The 23499-nt window shown below is 47.8% G+C and overlaps 1 protein-coding gene across 1 annotated transcript in view; it reads right to left on the bottom strand.

Moving 5' to 3' along the window:
• Nucleotides 1-23499, bottom strand: part of EXOC4 (exocyst complex component 4) — a 1743085-nt gene that overhangs the window by 1183897 nt on the left and 535689 nt on the right. The window contains exon 9 of the mRNA XM_078677470.1: nucleotides 5219-5307. Coding sequence (XP_078533596.1) covers nucleotides 5219-5307 — 89 coding nt within the window. The remainder of the gene's footprint in view (nucleotides 1-5218; nucleotides 5308-23499) is intronic.

Below are 23499 nucleotides of genomic sequence, written 5' to 3'. Positions count from 1 at the left end.
CGGGAGGTGGGTTTCTTTGTCCCTCGAGGTCCGAGCTGCCCTCTCACTAAGTTTAAGGTCAGAATCCCTCGTGGGGGCGGCAATACCCAAACCCCTGTGTTCTGCGCGTACATTTGCAACTGTATATGCTTGTTGGCGTTTCCTGAACAATTTCAGTGGGCTCCTAGTAGCCACAACCTCTGGCACCATTTCCTACCAAGAACTCCAGCCTCCTCGTACGAGTGCTCCGTGGGCTGCTGTTTGGTGAAATTGCTTAAGGTCCTCTTGCAACTCCTGTGCCTACGGCCTGTGGGTCCATATGGGTGTCAACTTTGCTTTTCTTGGGCTCCCCTGGTTGCTCCAGGCTTGCCCTGACTCCCTGTGTTTGGTGAGTCGCCTGGACCTTGCTGGTCCGAACCGTACACATCCTTGACCTTTTGCGCGGCTTGCCGTTGCCAAGGTTTGATACCCCTCAGTACTCGACATCCTTCGTGGGACAGCTCATGGTCGTCCTCAACGTCTCCTGGTCCCCGCAGCTGCAGAGTCAAGAACTCCATCAACGCACCTGAAGCACCCAACATCGGGGGCATTCGTCTACTGAGCCCCTGGCCACTCCTGAGTGACCCAGACTTTGTCCCCTCTGCTTTCAGGTACTCTTCGACAGGAATCCACCTTTGGATTCCAATGGACACTTTTCTTCCTTCCAGCAGCGGCTCTTCTTCGAAGTCTTCCATTGGGTTTGACGGCGGTTTCCGGCGCCACTTCAGAACTATGCACCCGGCTTCCCTGGGATAGGTAACTCGGGTACCTCGGTATCCACGGGTGGGGTGGCTCTCCAACATCCTAACTTCCACAGGGTTTCTTCGAAGTCCACTGAGAAGGGTCCCTAAACTCTAAAACTTCAACCGCAACTTTACCATAGAATTATACGGAGCACGTGGTTCTGTTCCCACACTGCACCCGTCCTCCGTGGGGTCCCAACTTACTCACCTTGGGTGGTTCCTCGGGGTCCCAACAATTCTACATCCTCTAGACACTGTCTTGACTTGAGTCGTGGTTCTTATACCACTATTTTAATATATGGTCTGGTCTACCCTGTGGCCCACTGTGTATTAGTGCTATTTACTGTCATTTCTGTGCTTGAGTATTGTGTGATTCATGATTATCTCCATGTAGGAGATATTGTGTCGTACTAGAGAGTGTTATATTAATAAATACATATTTGTATAACTACTGTGTGGTTCTCCTTTCATTTAACCAATACTCTAAGGTTGTATTCTAGTAAACCAAAAATTTTGTTTACTTTGTGTAATTCCTAGACCTGGCCGGTGGCCATAACAACAGGGGGTAGATACTACACTTCCCAGCGGCCTCTCTGTCTGACGTAATTGGACGCATGCGCTCTCCAGCGGCTGCGAGAGGGCGAATGCGTAAGAGGGTGGCATAAATAAATGGAGTCGCCTCGCGCTTGGTTACCTGCGCGGCGTTCCAGAAGCAGGCACGAATTGGCGTGGTATTCCATCGGAACAGTAAGCAGTATCGCACATAGGGGGAGGCTCTTGCTAATCTGTGTGCTTTATTTTTATTTTTAATTGATGGGGAAACCAGTGCTAATATATAATATATATGTATAGAGGCTGGTTAAAGGGAACATCTTATCTGTCACAGTAATGTTCTACCGTTGGCCGCTGACTACAAAACGTATGATTTCCCGCTTTACCTTCTTTCTTGTGAACACACGTTGTGTTCTTTGGAATACTCCCTGCCGGGCGCCCTGTCGAGTTTTATACACAGATAAACTCGGTGAGTTCGCTAAAGGAATGGGGCATATTTGTTTAATACCATTCTGAACAAATGCTGTTTTTATAATATCCTCTGCAGCAGGTTGCGCTGAAGTTGAGTGTGGTGTATCTTACGCAGCAGTATATTTTATTGATTTTGTAATGAATTAACCAACTTCGCCTAAACTGTAGTATGGCATGTAGGGTGATAAGTGGATCTAATGACGCAACAAAGAGGTTCTGCGTATTATTGCAGCTTCAGATATCTTGTATACATTTGGGGATAGTATTGAAATATTATGTATATATGCTATGTGGAATTGGGATTTACAACAACAGGCACAGACATGAAAGCTTACTACTATTTGTCGTGCTTTATTGCAGTATTTGTTTTCCCGTGATGGCGGGACCCTCCTACAAAAGTGTTTGATCGATTTTCGATCCAGTTTACTCCATCTATTAGCTGGACTGAGGCGAGGTGGACGATAGGACTGGGATAGATAGATATCCTGAAGGAGACCGGGGTGACCAGTGTATTTTTGGCACAGTAAGTCGGTCGAAACATGTTGGCACAAGCAGTCAAAGGAGGGGTGTTTTGCGAACCTAAATCCTCTTTAAAACACTGCCCATCCTTTACCATTTTAATCCTGGTCATGGAACCTATAAATAAAAGTTTGTGAGGGTATCCATGAGCCAGTTTTATGCACTTCCCATGCTGCACTTTGTTCTATAACGATACCCAGTCACAGGGTGACATTCACAGTGTTATCACTTTTCTGGCACATTTGTGTTGTTTTGTGTACATGTCTGTTGATTTGTTCTGTTTTTTGTTTTCCTCTCTCCCCTATGCTCCGTCCTGAGCGTGGCTACGCCAGGGCGTTTTGTAAGCAGACCCGATGATGAAGCATGTCACACACATTTGTGTGTGAGTGAGGGAAGTTTTCTAAATAGATTAATTTTGCCATACTCGAGTCTGTGTTGTTTTTCTGTTCTCCCGATCCCTCTATGTGTTTACATATTACTTCAGGGGGTTCGGGGTAGTGGAGACTCTTTTTGGACCCTCTCCCCTTACATGTGAGTTGGAAAACAAGCTGCTTAACATTCCTTCATGACTAAGCCTGAAAGCTGCTCTCCACAGCAACCACTTGGATAGCTTTCTAAGGTTATCTTTGATCTCTTAAATCACCATAAGGGTTGTTTGGACTGGTGCAAGGTGCCAACTTTAATTAGTGGACAGCATATACCAGGCTACTTCTCACACTCGGTTTCCCTTTTTACTCAGGCAGGGTCAACATCTATGACATTAAACCCTGTGATGGTCTGCCTGGGCTTCTATGGCACCTGTTAAGGCCAGTGTTTCTTCACAGCACCATCTCAGCTTGTTAAACTTAGTATGGCTTACTATGGAGCGATTTGTGAGGTGAACCACAAAGTGAATTGCAGAAGTAGAGGTTGCTATTTTGTAACTGGACTGCCATGAAAATGTATGTATGTATGTATGTATGTATGTATGTATGTATGTATGTATGTATAGGTATTTATATAGCATACATCTAGCTGTGAAGTAATGGAGCAATATACATTACATAAGGGGTTGGGAGACGATTGTGTACATCAAGTGCAGGGCCTGACTGGGAACCGACAGAGTCATGGCAATATTCTCGGACCAGCTCCTGAAGAAGAACTGCCTGGCTCCCATTGGCTAGAAATGATTGCCAGCTGCTTATGTTACTGGGGGCTGATATTGCAGCAGCACTACAAAACCGACCCCTCGCCCTTCCAGCCTCCCGGGGAAACGCCCGATGCCCACTACGGTCAGTCCGGCCCTGATCAAGTGAGGATAACACACATATATTTAACATGCATTTAGGCACAGAGAGATTAAATGATTTGTCCAGAATCACATGATGTTGGATCGAACACTGAGGCCAGGATTCAAAACCGGGGTACCCAATTTCCGAAGGTGTGTCTTGAGACGCCAGACCACATTTCCCACAATGGGCTTCTGTTTTCATTCATCATCCTTTAATGATTCATTAGTCACAAATTTCTTCCTGTTGAGTCCACATCTAAACACCTGGACCTACAGATATGAAGGAATCTCTGGAGCTGAACGGAAACGCAATCAATCATGTTAATGTTGTGGTATTCAAAAATATTAGAAGTAAGTAGCAATACTGGGGTGATTAGAATCTCCCGAATAAAAGCAAGAAAACAACTCGGTAAATGATGAGAAAGCTGGACCAGGTTAGTGTCCTCCCAGAGCAATCGCTAATTACCATTTAGGGTGAAGAGATAGACATTTCCTTTGTGTATTATGTGTAACAATGGAATTATATACCCTTGCACCCCAAAATCGAAAGTCACCAAGGTAATGTTGCTTCAATGAAATCCTAGTTCTGAGTCGTACGGCGGTCAGCAGCACCTGTAGTTGCTGGCCTGGGTAAAGACTTAGCACAGGCTGAGTAAAAGCTTAGCATAACCTGGCTAACAGCTTAGTCTCAAATACAAGCAATCGTGTTGTGTACAATGGAAAGAAAGCAGGTCACTGCGAGGACAATAACTAATTTCTTACCTTCTATAAATAACCATCCAAACAAAAGTGGGTACAACTTCCAAACAAAAAAGAGGAAACATGAATAAAGTATCTTACAACAAGACAGGGACAGTGGAAGATAAAGAAAACTTGAAAGGGGGTGCATGACAGCTTTTCTTCAATACAGAGATGTGACTGAGAGTCCAGCAAATGTCATATACAGAGAGAGAAGTATCTTTCTAATGAGAAATAAGTCACAGGGCTTCAGTTGATGGCAAAAACGATTAACAATGGAGAACTGATCCAATGATGGTAATCCAACTTTTTTCATCCCCTCAAAGGAGTGAGTATTAGTTAGGAAGTGTTTTATGGAAATGCTTTATTACAACACATGCCAATGACCAGTCTCCGCTTCCAGAAGCAAGCAGGGGGTTTGTTTCTCACATGGCTCGGTCCACAACACAAATGATGAATGAAGGCTTGCGAGCCATCACTCAACTCAAACTCCCTCGAATACAGAAAATTCCTCTGCAGGCTCCAGTGCATCTTCATATGAGCGTGTTGAAAAGATGACCACTAAAAACGTACTTATAAAGATAGTTGTAATTCGGAGGTCTTCCAGCAATATTCTAGGATGGCTGCATACCACCAAGCATTTTAGAAAACGCTTTAAACCCTGGACCACCGGATTAAATGTTTTAATTCGAAAAACAGCACGCACTTTTAAGATTCTGCTCTCACTCATCACATTTTCCAAACATCTTTGATGCTATAACAGCGAGGGAAAACACGATTAAGTACCAAGGAACGACATTTATGTTAACACCTCCAGATAATGCTGCATTCCATTAGTTTTGACATTCTAAGCACGGCAAAGACGACAAACCCAGAAGAAAAGTACCCTCATTACAACAAATCTCACCTTGCAGCTCCCCGCTCTTGCTGTACAGCTCTCGCCTCTGCTCGCGTAAATAGGCGCTCAAGCTAATGGCATGGGAGGATGACTCAAACCTGAAACAAAAACAACATATTAATGCTCAGAGCTGCCAATGCTGGAGGTTTCCTTTCCTGTTCATGGGAGAGAAGCAATGAGATCCAATTAACCTGCAAGAGAAGCTAGAACGATGTTAAAAAGTAAGCAGCCTCACAAAAAGGCTGGATAATATGGGCAACCCACAGAGAGTGCAGAACATTAACTGGGGAGGGATGGCTAAGAGATCAAACCAGCCAGACCAAGCAGCAAATCCGCAGTTATGAAAAGGTTCACTGATTCCAGACTACAAGGAAAAGAAAGATAGAACTATTAGCATAGCAAGCTAGTCTCCCGTTCCTTGGATAACCACTCTACTCTCAAACGTGAGGGTGCCTTGCCGTTTAGTCTCATTCTTAACTGTTACTAAAGTGTGCCTTGAGTAGGAATGCGCAGGACGACATCCCAACCCAGCCGTGAAAGAACATCACCTGCTGAGAAAATGTGACACCTAGGCTTTGCCAAACATTGCCTTATCGTCAAACATTCCTCTTACACCTAAAATGGTTGCATTTTTGCAACAGCACATCTCTAAAACCACATGACAACCAAAACTAATGGCCTACGTCAAAACTTCCAAACTGGGTTTCACAAAGTAAGAAAAAGGGAATCAACCCTGGCCAAATTTAAGGATGATCCACGGAAGAATGCCTAAAAAGACATGTCAGCTTGGCCCTCCAGAACCAACAGGCAGCCTTTGACACAGTTAATAGCAACATCCAAATTAGCCAAATGGCTGAAATAGCTTAGTTGACATAGTCAGCTCTCAAATAGTTGTAAAGAATAGATCCCAATGTGTCCACCCATATGAGATCCCGCTTATTCAGTAATGCCACAATTTCTTCTACAGAGCCTCAAAGACAATCCTGTATCCAATGTCTACTTGAGATTCTTGGGGCTCTGTCAACAGCACCAATTCCTTTCCTCTCCCACCAGAACCCTACTCTGTGTCACATTTACCTATTGCACCCCTGGGCACACCCTTCACCTCCTATCTCTACCTCCCTGCTCTTCACCCAAGTCTCATCGGGTTCAGCCCTTCATGGCATCCTGTATGATTACACTCTTGCACAAATTACTCTTCCACAACCCACCATTACAAATGTCCTCCCTTACTAAGCCGTTCTGCTCTCGACCTCTTCTCCATTCTCACTGTTCCCTATCGTCCTCTTTTACCCTCATTCTATCTAGAACTAATGATGGTCGGTCAAATGCTTATCCTACGAGAAAACTTCATTTCTAACTTCCAACCACATTACCTTATTCCACCCCTCCTCAACGTCTTTTTTTTAACTCTCCCATAAGTTCCTTTATACCCAACATACCCCTCACTCCTGGACTCCTGACATAGGTGATGGAGATGACTCCCCAGTCCCTCCCTGACAACTCGTTTGAGCTCCTTCCTTTCCTCCTGCATAAGATTCTCTTCTTATCTTCCTTGCAACCCAAACATGATTTTGGACCTGGCCATGGCACTAATTCTTCCTACGCTGCACCCGGGGATGAACTAAAATCATTTGTTGATCAGAAAGTATTGGGACTCTTCTTTGTCTTTGACATAGTACATCAACAAAATTTAATTTTGGAAATTCCAGCACACAAAACTATTGACATTGTGCATTATCGACAGAGGCAAACAGATCTAACCAAGGCTCTGCCCACTCTTGGAAGGGACCTTGACCTACCCCTGGATAGAGACGACATTTGTGATCTGCTAAGCATTGATTGCTGAAGTCGTTGGCTTCCAGGTGTTGAACCACTGGGGTTATGCTCTGGTGTTCCAGCCAAGTCCAAGGGTGCAATGCCTCTTGATAATAGGTCCACGACCCCACACCACCCCTGTTTGCTGTAATACCACATGGCAGTGGTACTGTCTGTGAACACCTGTACCAGCCTTCCCCTGATTGAAGGAAGAAAGGCGTTTGATGCCAGTTGGATCACCCGAATCTCCAACAGATTGATGTGGAGCCTGAATTTCACTGGAGACCAGAATCCTCTGATCTTCAACTCTTCCAGGTGGCCGCCCTAGCCCAGGAGTGGTGCATTTGTCACCACAGTCAGCTCAGGTTGGGGAAGGGTTAGGGGTTCGCCACTGACCCAATTGGGGTTTGTCAGCCAGCACTACATGTCTTTTGCAGTCCCTTTGGGGATCTGGATCATGTCAGAGAGATTTCCAATGCTGCAACCACTGGAACTTCAGGTCTAACAGCAAAGCTTGCAAATGGCAACGGGCAAGTATTGCTAGAAAGATGCAGGAGGCCATGAGGCCAAGCACCCTCAGAGTCAGTCTAACCAAAACCCAGGAATGAGGCTGAAAAATCCATATGATAGCTTGAATATCCTCAACTCACTGCTCAGGAGGATAAGCCTGAAACTGCACTATGTGCAGAACAGCTCAGATGAAATAGAGCGTCCGAGACAGAGTCACAGTGTGAATTTGGCAGATTGATAGTGAACCCCAGCAAACACAGAAGGTTCGCCGTAGTCTAGAGGTGGGAGATGACTGCCTGTGGCGAACCCGCCTTCGTTAAGGTAGGGGAAGAATGGAACCCCTTTCACCTACAGAGGTGAGCTGCGACCACTGCAATCCCTTTTGTGAACACCCAAGGCCAAAAGGGACCATGGCAAACTGAAAGTGCTCTTGGCCGACTGTGAACAGCAGGTATTGCCTTTGGGTAGGAAGGATTGGGATGTGAAAATATGCATCCTGCAAGTGCAGCAATACCATCCAGTCATCTGGGTCTAGGGCAGACAAGACTTGAGCTAGTGTGAGCATACTGAATTTGTAATTTTTCAGCAAGCAATTGAGAAGGTGCAGGTCTAGAACAGGATGAAGGCCTCCGTTCTACTAGGGCATTAGAAAGTAGCGGGAATAGCAACCACAATCTACGTCTGATGGGGGTACCTTCGCTATAGCTCCATTGGCCAAGAAAGCCAACACTTCTTGATGGAGCAAGGAGAGGTGGTCCTCCGTCAGCTTGTCGTAAGTAGGTGGCATGGGTAGGGAGGTGGAACAAAGGGAAAGGAGTAGCCATTTTGGATGAGTTGCAACACCAAATGGTCGAATGTTATTGACCTACAGTGGTGCAGGTGATGGCATATCGTCCTCCCCACTGAATGCCCATCATGGGGGAAGGACAAACTATAAGGGTTTAGAGACTGCGGCTGCAGGGGGTGGTTGACTGAACCGACATCTGGCTGTCTGTCCCACTTGGTCTCTGGGAACCACGCCCTCAGCCATTAAAAGATAGTGTGATTCGCGGGCTGTGGTTCCTTGATGTGTAGAGATGCAGTTGAAAGCCGCCTTCCCTGGCCATGAAAGGGGCGGATGGTAGACTGGGTCAATGAGGGGCCATGGAAAGGCCCAAATACCTGGCTGTAGCCCTGCTATCCTTGAAGCTCTCAGCTCTGAATCCGCCTTCTCTCTGAACAAACAAGAGCCATCTAGGGGACTGTCCATGAGAGATGCTAGGACATCCCCCCCCCAAACAAATGTGTGGTTCTTAACAAGCCATGGTGCCTCAGGGTCCCAGATGATGGAATCGGTCTGCCCTGCGAGTCTGTCATGTCCAGTCAGCATATTATGGTGATATTGGCTGCATCCCTACCATCAGCAATTGCTTGAGAGAGTACTTCTCAGACCTCCTCCGAGACCATGGGCAGCAACTGAGTCCCAGATCGTATGCAAGTATCGTCCCAAGAGGCACGCGGTGTTCATCGACCACAGTGCCAGGCTGGTGGAAGAGAACATCCTCTTCCAGAAGGTATCCAGCCTTTTGGATTCCTACCACTTGAGGAGTGGTAGGAATGGGCTGGGGCTGACTTTAAAGGTGGAGTCCGGACCACCACCCTCTCCGGGTTAGGGGCTGGGTGAGGAAACTGGGGTCCCAGTGTCGGGGCAATAATGGCGGGCATTGCAAGGGCTTTATTGAATGGGAGTAATGGCTTGGTGGGTGCAACTCCCCGTTGAAGCACCACTTCAAAGACATTTGTCTTGACTGTCACTGAGGGTAGCGTAAGGTCCAGGACCTCAGCCGCCCTCTGCACCAGCAATGCGAATTAAGCACTCTCCTCGGCAGCCCCAGTAGTGAAAGAGACCAGGTCAGTGTCTGGGGAGGTGTCCAGTCCACTGCGTAGATCCTCAAACTACTTGTCTGGTATTCATAAGAGTCTGCAGACCCTCCCCCCAATCATAAACCAATCCAGTCATAGGAGTGAATCACTGGGTCCGATATGGAGAGTCTGCCCCTGGTCGGCGTCGGCTGACACCGGTCCAGCTTCGTATTGAAGCTGGGAATGATGATGGAGGAGGCAATGCTCCGGATGCACCTACAAATCTTTGAGGCCAGACTATAAAACCCATCTGGGAACGATCTCTAAGGGCCCCACCTGTACTTGTGGTCCATGGCGTGGCAGTCCTTGCATGTCTTGGTGTTGTGGTCTCGCTCAAGATACCAGAGCCTAACCAAATGTGGGTCCTCCACTGACCTCTGTCGGTGACAAGTAGAGCATACTTTAAAACTTGCCTTTCTGTTGGACATCTTGCACACACAAGGAGACAAAGTTTCAAAAAATCTTTGATAAAAGGTCAAAACAAGGTAAGTCTAAAGGTGAACCAGGCATTAGAGACTGATTTAGGACAGCAAGTATCTTCGACTGGATGGTTAGGGAGTAGGGGCAACAGATAAGGCACAAGATCTGACATGCTAGATCAGGAAAACATCATACTTGGTCTTCTGATTGGGCACAGTAGATAAGGTGGCACAGTACGTAACAAACAGAGTTGAGGAAATACCTAGATATAGGAAGGCAGAGTCTACCTTATGAGTTAAATGCATGTGCCTGTCCTTGGTTGACACGGTTGCGTTTATGTCGAAGACAGACAGCAAAATAGCCACGTTTTGGCCAAGTTTGTAAAGAACTTGAGAAATGAGTCTAATAGCTAGAGATTCCAAGAAATTAGGGAATATGAACTCCCCATCAATATACTCATGATGGAAGCAACAAGCTATGTAATTTCTAGAAAACATGAGCTGCCTGCTTTCCATGAACATAGACACTACCTTCTCATAAAAGAAGACCCCAATTCACAACTTTTTTTTGGTTGAAAAGGATAAGTTATCAGGAAAATCTTTTGACCTAAGATTTTTGTGAAGGGTGGTCAAAGCAAGGGGCACTTGGCTGGCAAGTTCAAGTTCCAAGGCTCCAAAAAGAAGCCAGAATGACAGAATAGGTGGAATGTGGCAATATTACAAGTTTATCAGAGGCCTCTTCCCCACCAGATTACCCGGACGCAGCAGGATGGGGAACTTCTAGGAAGCAGCTAATGACCTGGGTGATCTCAAAGGTAGGGGATGCTCTTTTTTATCCGTCAGAGGTGGGAGGTTGGCTGGCTCTCTTCATTCACAGGAGGCAGGACTTATATTGGTTCAGTGAGAGGACTCCAAATAGAGTTCCATGGCTCAACTGTACAGGGAAAGAAACCTCACCACCTCATCTTCTCGCAATGAGAATTTACCCTGATAGGCAGGAAGGTGAAAGACCTGGTAAGGAAAGGGTCAATACGAAGGACAACACTCCATTGCAGAGACTTCCTCAGTATTCTATTCTTCTTTGTCCAGAAAAAGGACAAGGGATACAAACTAGCAATCATCCTCAGAGAGTTCAATGGGTGGCAGGTGAATCACCATTGTAACAAGCATTTGCAATGCAATAGGTCTCGCATTAGGAAAGTTTGAGCTATTGGTATTGTAAATGACAATTTTTTTATATATGTGTTGGTTTTGAAAATAGCGAAATTAATAGCTTTCAGATAGATTCATGAAGCTAATTTGCGATTGCAATTGCTGCGAATTAGCAATTGCGCCCGCAAATTGAGTAAAAGCAATTCATGAAATTGAAAGTCGCAAAAGTGCGGTAGCGCTAAAATAAAATAGCGAATTCGCTAATAAATTTGCAGAATCCTGAAACCTGCCCATTTGCGAACAAGAAATAGCGAGAATCCAAGGATTCTGCAAAATCATTAGCGAAAGCGCTAAATATTCGCTATTGCCATTCATGAAAAATCGCAGATTGCGAAAAACACGAAAATCGCAAATAGTGACGCGCAATTTAAGGAGAACCCAAACCAGGTGGTAACCAGCAAAGAAAAAAAAAAGTTGATTAATGTTAACTGCATACAGGTGCTGGCCTGAGCAAACACACTAAAGGAAATGCAGCTGGAGACTGAGGACTCTCACAATGCCAGGACTCTACATGGTGGTCAGGCGGCGTAGGCTGCAGCGAGCAGCACAGAACAGGCGTAGGATCCAGGAGCGGATATTCCGGCAGCGGGTCACCCTTCTGGGCCAAACCAGGGAGCAAATCTATGCCAAGTACCGCCTAAGTGGCCCAATGATCATCAAGCTGATCCAGGACCTAGACCCCCTGCTGCAGAATCCAACAAGGAGAACCAATGCCGTTCCCACCCATATACAGGTATTGTGCAGCCTGCACCTACTGGCCTCCGGAAGCTTCCAGGGGATAGTTGCTGTCGCTGGGGGTATATCCCAGCCCACCATGTCCCGCTGCCTAAGGAGTTTCCTGGATGCAATGCTGACCCGGCTACACCACTACATTTCATTCCCCACCACCCAACAGGACCTAAATGACACCAAGCTCAAATTCTACAACATTGCAAATTTTCCGCATGTTATTGGATGCATTGACTGTACCCATATCCACATCTGCCCACCAGCACAAACGGAATACATGTACCGCAACCGCAAGTCCTACCACTCCCTCAATATCCAGATGGTGTGCAACGCAAAGAATTACATCACGGATATAGTGGCACAATATCCGGGCAGCACACATGACTCCTTCATCTTCCGGCACAGCGGCATTCACACACGACTGGCAAGGGGAGACTTTGGTGAAGGACACCTACTGGGTAAGTACACATGTCCCCAAATACTACACTTTAAGCATGTATCTGTGCAGAATAGGCACTCACCCTCTGCTCATTACCCGCAGGTGACAGCGCCTACGGTCTACGTGAGTACCTCCTCACCCCATACCTCAACCCTGCCACACCACAGCAACGGCGTTACAATGCTGCACACATACGGACAAGAAATTGCATAGAGAGGACATTTGGCCTATTGAAGAGCCGTTTCCGCATACTGCACAAGACTGGTGGGGCCATCAAATACACACCAGACGTCTGCTGCCGCGTCGTGGCCGTGTGTGCAATACTCCACAACATTGCTACCAAGCGCAGGATACCAGTGGAGATATCTGGCAGTGAGTCTGAAGGTGACAACCGGCCGCCTCCACATGTACGTCATGCACGTGGAGAAGATCCTGCTGAGGGACACAGGCGCCGCAACCACATCACTATTCACTGTTTCTAGTGCACCCATTCCCCTATCACAACACTGCACCCATGCATGACTAATGTAATAATGACATGAGTGTGAATCATCTTTGACCATTATTCTTTATTGTGTATGCACAATAAATTGGCCTTTAATCATTGAACTGTCTGATGGAGGAAGTATTGCTCCATACCTCCCCATGCTGGTGTAGGGGGTTAGCAGGGGTTGACTGCATGGCCTCCCTCAGAGTGTGTGAGTCCTTACGGTCGGTGACGACGAGACGCCCCAAGTCGTCTCTCTGCATCCTGAGGGACGGTGTTGGCCCCAGTTGCTGATGTTGCCCTGCTGCTGCGGCGACGTGCAGGCGTTGTTGGCAAGGATGCACTGCTGTTGGTTGACGCAGCCTCACTTGCGTCATCAGCCCCCTCTGCTTCTTCATGGGCAGTGGCCTGGCGGCCGAGCACTGCTGCGGTGAGTAGGTCTAGTGACCTCGCCACATCCTGGCAACACTGCACCATCTGGGCCTGCATGGCGAGTGACCTTCGTGCCAGCTGTGATGTAGCATTACCTACTACATGATTGGACCTAGTGTAGGCCGATAGGCGGGACAGTAGTTGGCGGTGGCGTCGGCGGGTCATGTCCTGCTGGGCTACAAGCAGCTGGTTGTTTTCACGGACTGCAGCGGTCATCTGGGCTATGTGTTGGCCGTTCGCCTGCATCTGTGTGACCATTGCTGCCATGTGACGCGCCTGTGTGCGATGCACCGCCAGCATGCGGCGTTCGATGACCAGGCCTGGATCTGGTGTTTCAAGTGCCCTGCCGGTGCCTGCTGGGCCCTGGCGCCTCAGTGCGCTGGTGTGTGACCTGGCACCAGCTGTGCGCCTCGTCTGCCTCCGGGGTGGTGGTGGTGGAGCCTGTACCACTGCTGTGGCTGTTTGCTGGGGTCTTGGCTGCACGGCTGTGGCTGCAGGGGTGGCCCTGTCCGCACGGGGTGGTGGTGGTGGTAGCACTGCTGGTGGCTGTGATGGGCCGGGTAGTTGGGAGGACTGGCCCTCACCCTCAGTGTCCTCCTGGCTCTCGGCGATGCGCAGCGCCTCGCTGTCTGTGCTGGCTTGCTCACCTGCACCTGTAATGTGAAAGGGTGCATGATTAAAGTCATGTGTCTTGCGCATGCAATGTTGATAGATGCATGCAGCCTTGCTTTCCCTGACTGGCTTTTGGATTTACTTTGCATTGACTGCTCTGGCAGTGTTGGGCTAACTGCGGGTACACGATTACACTACAACTTCCACAATGCAATGGGGCTTTTTTGGTGAGCATGGGCTGCATTGTTGGGGATGTCATGTTGCTAGCTCAGGACTTAAGGGCATTGTTGGGGGACTGGGTCGCAGTCGCATGGCACTTACCTTCAGGTTGTTGGCTGGGTCGAGATGAGTCCAGCTGAAGGACCCCCACGCAGGCTTCAGGCGCAATGGTGTCCTCAATCAGGTCCTCCAATGGGGTGTTCGGTGTGGCTACAGGATCCCCTCCACCGGTGGCCAGTCGCTCCCCAAGCCTCTCAGCAATCCGCTCCTTAGAACGACCTCTCAGGTCGTACCAGCGCTTTTTTAGTTCGTCAGTTGTGCGCTGGGTCACACCAACAGAATTGACCTTCGCGCGGATGCGCTGCCAGATCCTGCGCTTCTGTGCCTCTGGCAACCTCCGGGAGTCTTTTTCAAAGAGCCGGGCATAATCCTTGCAGACCCCCTCAATTAGGTGCTCCAGTTCTAATTCGGAAAACTTAATTTTCCTCTTTCTCTCCTGCCCACTGCTCCCTGCTGCATCCTGGGACATCTTGGCAAACTTTTTCCGGCTGGGGTGCTGCACAGTGTTGGTTTTGGTGCTCCTCAGTTTCCTGCTCCCTGGCTCTGTGTTCTGTTTGTGGGTGTGGTGAGCCTACTTCCTGGTTGTGATGTCATCAGTGGGCTCGAAATGCGACTTCCTGTTTTTGCGATCTCGCAGTAAGCGAGATCGCAAATAGCGATACCGCTATTTGCGACATCGCAATTTCAACATAGGAAAATGCCGATTCTGCGAATAATTTGCGATTGCGGCAGGATCGCTATCTGCAATAGCGATCTTTAGCGAATCGCATTTTTTGATCGCATTTGTACATGAATTCCAAGCAGCGATTTTCAAACTGCGAATCGCAAATTTTTGCAATTTGCTAATCGCAGATTGGTACCTTCATGAATCTGGCTGATAGTCATTTACAATGCCAATAGTTTTAACTTTCGCAAACGTGACACCTATAGCATTTGTAATGCAATATGTGTTGTATTTACATGACTTAGATGTATTAATATTACAAATAACAATGGCTTTTATTTTTTAAAATAATTAATACTTAAATAAAAGTTATTGTAATATATAATGGCAATAACTTAAACTTTTGTAAATAACTTTTGGGAAGATTATGTTCAGTGTATTTTATTGTGATGAAAATCCAAGAATAGAAGTGAAATATTAACATCTTTTTGTGACATTTGAAATAAAGCTTGAAACATTGAGAGAACATATTAGAACCAGTTGTTGTTGAATGGTTGCACAGAGTGATTCTGTGGCTTTTAGTGGTGCTGAGTGATGCTGTAGCGTTGAGTGATGCTGTGGCGTTGAGTGATGCTGTGGCGTTGAGTGATGCTGTGGTGTTGAGTGGTGCTGTGGCGATGAGTGGTGCTGTGGCGATGAGTGGTGCTGTGGCGATGAGTGGTGCTGTGGCGTTGAGTGGTGCTGAGTGATGCTGTGGTGTTGAGGATGAGAGAGGATGAGAGGGACAAAGGGAGGTAGAAAAACAAGTGAAAACAGGCGCACTAAAATAACTATTACATATTGAAGTTTTAAGGACAACCTCACTGCATTTATTTATTTTATAGAAAGGCGGTAAAAAGAACAAATGCCCATTATCCTCTCTGAGTTATCAAGCTGATGTGCAAGATAACAAAGGCTATTGATATGGCTAAACTCTTTTGATCGCCTGGGAGGTAGAATTCTTAAAATATTAACATAGGTTTTTTGTTCTCATTTGAGTATCTCATTAGAAGTATATGCATCGTGAAAAAGGACAATAGTAATAGTAGCTAAGGCTTTAAACCACCAGCCAGATACTGACGTTGATGCTAGGTTTTTGGCCCAGCTTTGCAAGTACTTCGAAAATGCCTGGGGTTAACTAGGGAACATATGCAGTTCAGCCGCCCATGTCCATTTTAAACGAATGTCTAAAAATTACTAGTTTATACCTTTTCAAATGCGGCATTTTTCGAAAGTGAGATATAGAACATTAAAGTTGAACTGCTTGCTATTTCCACAGATTGTTAAAAGATCATATTGTGTACTTTTTTTTAATGTCATTCCACTGTAAAAATGGGAGCCATTTCCTGGCAAATCATGAAGATAACTTCCCTAGTGCAACAAATTCGATCCTTGGCCTGGCGGGCTCCAGCTGGCGAGGAAGACCTGTTCACCACTTCCTAAAATGAAAGCACCACAAACGGAGGCTAAACAGGCAAAGGTAGCATGCATGTCTGATAAGGGCAATTGTCTGGTACTTGTAATGCAGCAAGCAGATAGCAGGCACCTTTGATATTTCAACAACAGGAGACCGAACAGGTTGATTGTCCTACTATTTACTGCACGGAGTCCGAAGTTGTTGGGCAGCTGATTAGCTGCTGCATGGGAGGAGGGGAGGGGGGAGGTGGGGGAGGTCTAGGGCTGGCTCAGCAGCCGTTCACTTGGCTCCTGCGCCGTAGAGATGATCCAGACGCTGAGCCCGGCCGATGATCAACTTTTTAACCCGGTAGCGGGGTGAAAGGAGAGTAAAATATGTTTTTGATGGTGGGAGGCAGGGCATACTACGGGGAGATGGAGCTTTGAAGCTGAAAGCACAGAGCTCGTGCAATGGGTGCCACGCTACAATGAATAGTTGTAAGTTATTAAACAAAACAGGCGAGCCATGCCCTACAAAAAAAATAAAAATAAAGTGCAGCTGAAGGATTTTCCCTTTATCTTGGGGGCAGCGGAGAGCCCCTGCTCCAAAGCATGGCACCCCAAAATGTATGACACAGCACTAAGTAAATGCGTGCACCAGGACCTTGCAGAGCAGGGCGCTTCCGAGAACACGCACGGGCGGGGACATTTGTGGGCGCTATCCATGGTCCGGCAAAGGCCTCTAAGCACTTCAGTTCTATCTGGAGTTGGTCTGCGGGGAAACTGGTGCAGGCCTGGGCTAGTTCACGTCGTGCTCCTTTAACAGGGCTCACCCTGCCGCCTGCAACGGCAAATAGCAGCACCGTGACCCACACCCCAATGAATGCTCGCAGGAAACACGGCGGGTAGTTAGGTTTTTGCACTTTACATAGCAGGAGCGGCCGCTTACCGTTCTCGATGGCCCTCTTGAGGTTGTCTAGCATGCAGCGGGCCCCGTAGCACCGGAGACACTGATGAGACAATACGTGCGTGTGAACTGCCGAAACCTGTCGTGGGGCGGGACTTCCGTTTTCTGCTGGAAGCCCGCACCCACAGAGTGGCTGGCTAGAGGAGCAGTGGTGACGCGGGGCTCCCATGCCCGAGGGAGAGCCCCGCGGAGGCTGTAGCAGTCCGGAGTGGCGTCGATGCGGTGAGTGGGGCTTAGTTGTACTGGGGGCAGCGGCAGGGGAGGGGGGGTTTTCTCTCTGCGCGCGCGCGTGTGTGTGCGTGCAGCGGGGAGGGGGGGTCTCTGTATGTGTGCGCTCGTGTGTATGCGTGCGTGTATGTGCGCTCGTGTGTGTATCTCTCTGTGTGTGTGCTTGTGTGTGTGTGTGTGAGTGTGTGCGAAAGCAGGGGGAGGTGTGGCTGTGTGTGTTGGAGGCTTTCAAGGGAGCCAGGAGATGGTAAACGCGCGCGCGACCTGATCTGATTCCGGCAGGTTCCGCGTGCCCATCTCTTGTCTCCCTCTTGGCTCGTTGTAAGCAGAGCTGACGGCTATAGGTCTCGCTGCTACATCGTTTCGCGATGAGTGGCAGGGCGAGACCTAAAAAGGAAGGTATCCACCTTTTCAGGGATGTCTTCCAGCGAGGGGATTGAATGTAAACATAAAGGATGCACACCTGGTGGTCCCAGTTAAGCATTTCAAACATGTTTCCTCTAGTTTTTAAGGCAAGGGGAGGCTTTCATGGTTTCAGGTCCAGCTGTTCGGCCTCTTATCTAAATCTTGGTGCTTTACCAAGCCACTGAGGCAGACAAAGGAATTCTTTACAGTCAAGGCCACATACCTACTAAGGTACCTTGAAAATAATATCCTAATTGACCAATTTACTACATGCTCGCAATTCCACCAGGAGATGACAGTCAGTCTTCTCCAGCGACTAGGGTTTGTCGTCAACGGGGGAAAAAACTAAAATTGGTTCAACCATTGTGTGTGACCAGTCTGCGTTTTGTGATGTGCAGCCAATGTTTAGTTAACTGCCAATATGCATTTCACTCCTGCTTTTGCTACAGAACTTCTCATCTCAAGTTCAACCAAAAGGTCAAAGTTTCAGGTGCTGCTCTGTTCTTCACTCACAGACCGTGCAACAGATTCCTTAAACATGGCTAACTGTTAATGATCTAAAATTGTCCTTCATGCGGGACGTTACCCTCACCAGTTCGTTGAAAGACCCCGACACCTGGCGCCATTGCAGGTCCAATTCTTCCTGTATAGGACGAGTGCGTAACCTGCAATTTTGGATCAGTCCGATACGGGACGAAGCCATCCCCAGAAACGACTTTAACGTCCGCACAGAAACTGACTGTTTTGACCGGATGAGAGAGACCAGACGGACTATCTTTTGATGACGTTCGAGGGAGATGAAAGCTTTTGACAGGTCCGTGTCTAGAATCGCTCCTAGGAAGTTTCGTCTTTGCAGTGGAGCAAAATGTGACTTCTCCATATTGATGGTTAACCCCAGTGACTCGAACGTCTGCTGACATAGACGTGTGTCGTGAGCCAACTGTAGAGGAGATTGGGACTTTAGAAGACAATCGTCCAGATAAGGAAAGATCTGAACTCCCTGAAGGCGCAGATGAGCCATGACTGGAGCCAAAACTTTCGTGAAGACACGAGGAGCCGATCGTAGGCCAAAAGGTAGCACCCTGAACTGGTAGTGTGTGTGACCCACTTTGAACCTCAAGAACTGGCGATGCCGATGGAGTATTGGCACGTGAAAATAGGCGTCTTGCAGGTCTATTGTTGTGAGAAAATCTCCGCTGGAGAGAAGTCGCAAGACCTCTGATAGCGTCAGCATGCGGAAAGATTGCTGTTTTAGGAACAAATTGAGAGCTCTCAAATCTAGAATGGGCCGCCACTCTCCCGTCTTCTTGAGAACGAGGAAAAACCGGGAGTAGAAACCTTTCCCTCGCTGAGATACAGGAACCACTTCGACTGCTCCCTTTTCCACTAGAAGACGCACCTGATGTTGTAGTTCCTCGAGATGTGGAAGTGGCGGGCCTGATGGTGGAGAATTTGGAGGAATCTCTGTAAACTCCAAGGCATGACCCCTGTGCACAATGTCTAATACCCATTGGTCCGATGTTATCATGGACCACTGGGAATAAAACTGCGAGATTCGCCCTCCAACTCTGTGCGGAACTTGAAAGTCATTGACGCTTGTTATTGGAGCCCCTATAGGTAGTTTTGCCTCTATAGGGTCTTGATTGCTGTTGACGATTTGACTGTTGGTTGGAGTACCGCTGGTTTCCTTGATTGTACTGGCGGTACTGGGACTGTCCTCCTCGAAAGGAGCTGGAAGTAGTGCCTCGTCCACGCGCGCCACGAAAGGGCTGCTTTTTGAATTGCAAGGATCCAAGCGATTTTGCCGTATCAGTGTCTTTCTTTATTGATTCCAGTGCCTCATCGACGTGAGAGCCGAAGAGAGACTCACCGTCATACGGCATGTCGAGTATCCTCGATTGGACCTCTTGCCGAAACGACGTGGATTTTAACCAACCCTGACGTCGGAGAGCCGCAGCACTGGCAATGATATGGAAACCAGTCCCTGCAACGTCCACAGCACAGTCGATCATCTCTTCTGAGGCCCTCCTGCCATCCTGAAGGATCTGGTGCGCTTCCGCTCTAGATGTCTCCGGAATCAAAGAGACTAACGCAGAAATGTCAGACCACATTTGACGGTCGAAACGACCTAAAATGGCCAATGCATTTGCGGCACGGACTGACGTAGACGCCATGGATGAAAACTTCTTCCCAATCGCATCCAAACGCCGACCCTCTCTATCAGGTGCAGTAATGATAGGAGTCGCAGGGTTACGTCCTCGCCGTTGCGCTGCTTGGGTCACCCCCGAATCCGGCTTAGGATGCGAGAGCAAGCAAGCGGGCGAACCAGTCGGTGCCCTATATTTCTTTTCCAGCCGAGGGAGTTGAGCAGGCAAGGAGTTAGGAGCGTGCATGATCTTTATACCCTCCTTCCACACAAAGTCGATAATAGGTATGGTGTGGACCTGTTTATAAGGCTTGTTTTTAAAATCGTAGAGAAAGCAGTCTTCCTCTCGCTGTGCTCTTGGCAATTTGAAGCGCTCTGCCGCTTTATCCATCAAGATATGGAAGCTAGCGATGTCAACCGGAGGTGAATCACCGGAGTCGCCTGGCTGAGGAGAGGGCGTCTGTGTTCGATAGTCATCTAATTCGGCCATATCCGGGTCTTGGTCGTCATCCGTATCCTGGAGAACTTCTCCTTCCTCTCTATCTGGCTCTGTCTCATCCTCCACATCTTGATGAACATCAGTGGGGATGGGTTGACGGGGCCCTTCTGGAAGAGCTATCTGCTCTGAAGGTTGATGCTGGTGCCGAGAAGGCTCCGCAGACTCAGATACAGTATGGCACGGCGTACCCTAAAGTGTTGGAGGAAATCTCCTATTGTAATCGTCCAGCATATGCTGGAGGTTGGAAAATAGAGAGACTGGGAAAGTTGCCATTGGAACCTGTATACATTGTTCCTGCTGGTGGTCATCGTCCTCCTCCTCACCATCTTCAGAACTGGAGTCCTGACACTTGATAATTGAGTCTGATGGACTGTGGGCATCACCAAGAACATCGTCGTCCGCAATGGAGTCCGTTTCCTGGTCAGTAGCGAACATTGGCGAAGGTGGTTGGAGACTTGGAGGTGGCAACTGAAGTGCGGATCCCTGGAAACCTCTCATGGAAGGCTCCGTAAAAACTGGTGAGGTTGAAGTGTCCAAAGGCACTAAGGGCATTGTGGCGAGAGACATTGATCCTGTGGATGCTACGCCTGCCTGCTGCGTACCAGAATGTAAAGGCAAGACTGCCGTTGACGGAGCCGTCGTCGTCGATGAGGTAGTCAACGAAGATGCTTTCCCTGGAGCAGCCGTCGACGATGAAGATGTAGACACAGCTGTTGGTAACGGTGATTTTTTAGATGTACTCGTCGACGACGAGTGTTTTGCTCCAACCGTCGACGGAGCCTTCGTCGACGGTAACTTCGTCGACGAATCCTTCGGTGTGACCTTCTTTGTCGACGAAGCTTTCGTCGACGGGGTCGTCGACGAACTGGTCGACGGAGTTTTCTGTGTCGACGAACTGGTCGACGGAGTTTTCTGTGTCGACGGGACCGTCGTCGCCTTTGAACTCGTCGACGGGACATTAGGCGTCGACGATGTTTTCTTCGTCGACGGCAGCTTCTTCGCCGTCGAGACGACGGGGATCGTCGACGAGACCGTGGAGGTGGAGACTCTCGTCGACGTGCCGGCCGTCGACGAGACGGTCGTCGACGACGATGAAGCAGACGTCGTCGTCATAGTAAACGTCGACTAAGCCACAGCAGCCAATCTCGTGGATGGAACGGTCGTCGACGAGCCCGTCGACGACCGCGCTGACTGAAGTGTTAGAACACTCGAAGAGCCTGGAAATGACGCCTGAGAGCCAGGTCTCGTGGGAGTAGTCACAGCAGTAGTAGGAGCTACTGCCAAGGCCAGCTTTTTCTTCTTTAGAAAAGGAGAAGGCAACTCTTGAACACTGCCACGCTTGGAAGCAGAAGTTGAAGGACCTGACTGAAAACTCTCTGCGTCTGACAAAACTGCGTCCTTGTCCTGAAGGTGCTTCAACCACAGAAGAAGACGACCTTCCCTGTCTCTGAGAGTCTTAGCTGGAAAAGTTCTACAGAACTTACAATCAGCCACCTTGTGTTCAGGATATAAACAGTAAATACACTTTTGGTGGGGGTCCTTTTCAAACAAACGCAGTTTCCCACAGGAAGAGCAAGGCCTGAACAAAGACTTCTTACTTGACATCTTGAAAAACTGAAGTAGTAAAGCTGTAATGAAGAAAAAACTGAGCAGAGCTCAGGGAGACTCCCTTCACACGACGTGCGGTAGAAAATCTGAGGGCTTTAGCTTCTGAGGAGAAGGTTCTAGAGGGTGCTTGAGCCTGATTGGCTGCAGTTTGGACTAACATAATGACACTGATATGTTGCAAATGAGTTTTTTCTCTTATAATGCATTCCTATGGGGGAACCTTTGTAAAGGTTTTTCAGTGTGTATTATCTCTAGTTTATTATGTGTTATGTTATTACATATATATATATATATATTAGCATTATTGCTATCTTTATGTACCGTGGGACTCACACTTCGACGACGGGGAATATTCAAGCATGTGAATCTATGAAAGACACCCCTAATACTGGAGAATCTCCAATTCTTTTTTTGCCAGCTTCTGAAAACTCTGTATGATGGTAAAGGGAGGTCATACCAGCAAATACTGGAGGGATCTCTGCGACTGATGGCCTGGAGGATAAGAGGAGACGCTCAGAGAAACCAGGCCTTTCACTGCGTGTCTCATCCAATGCGCCTGGGGAGAAAGTACAATCAAATGATACCCTTTGGTGTACAGGAGAAAGCCCTGTGCGTGTTCTAGGTGAGCTCTAGGTCCTACAGGAGCAAGACATACTGAATTTATCCCCACTGGCAGAGACTGGGCTAGTTTAAGACCAATTAAGGCGGTGAGGATAGCCATTTCAGCAGGACTCACCCTCATTAACAGAGTACTGTTGGGGGAACATCCTATTGTCAGTTGGCTTATCAGAAGAGTTAGACTGATCTTTCCACCAGTTGTGGGATGCCAACGTGATTTTTAATTGTCTTCTTTCTGGCCTGGCAATGACGTCTTAGAAAGTAATTTTTTGGCTAAATTGGTGATGCTGCTATGTATAGCATCCTGTAGAAGAGCGTTAACGGTGAGGGCACTTGACCTGCCGGGTAGGGTCTTTACCATGAAGGGGTCACATGACCACTGGAAGGACAAAATCCTTCACCCTTTCTCTTTTCTGACTGGACCGGAACAGAAGCAGGATTAATTAGGCATCAGATTTCCACTGCAGGTTTCGCAGACAAAATGCTGGTGGTCTTTGGGGACTAAGTACCCGAAGGACAGTTGTGACTGGTGTAGATAATGGGTCATCATTTTTGGACTCATGGGAGCTGTAGTCTCAGAAAGTACTGTTCTTTTTGTTGGTAGGGGGGTCGAGCAGAGGAAGTGAAATATATTTGTGCAGAACAGAACTATAGTGAGGGGTTACACAATATGTTTTTTGTTTTTCTAAGTGTTGATGCCATACATAAACCATTTCTCCGATGTTTCCATCTACTGTTACCAGGTATTCTATTTAGATTAAAATGTAGCATTTTCTTCAAACTTGGTAAAGTAAATGGTTCTAATTTCCCAAAAGACTATGATTACAATCGTTCTTCTACAACTAATCAATGTTGTCGATTCCCTCATGGGTTGTTTTTCAC

The sequence above is a fragment of the Lissotriton helveticus genome, chromosome 1_1 (assembly GCF_964261635.1).
Source record: "Lissotriton helveticus chromosome 1_1, aLisHel1.1, whole genome shotgun sequence".
Taxonomy (NCBI): domain Eukaryota; kingdom Metazoa; phylum Chordata; class Amphibia; order Caudata; family Salamandridae; genus Lissotriton; species Lissotriton helveticus.
Note: the sequence above shows the minus strand (reverse complement) of the source record. Positions and strands in the feature narration are given on the sequence as shown.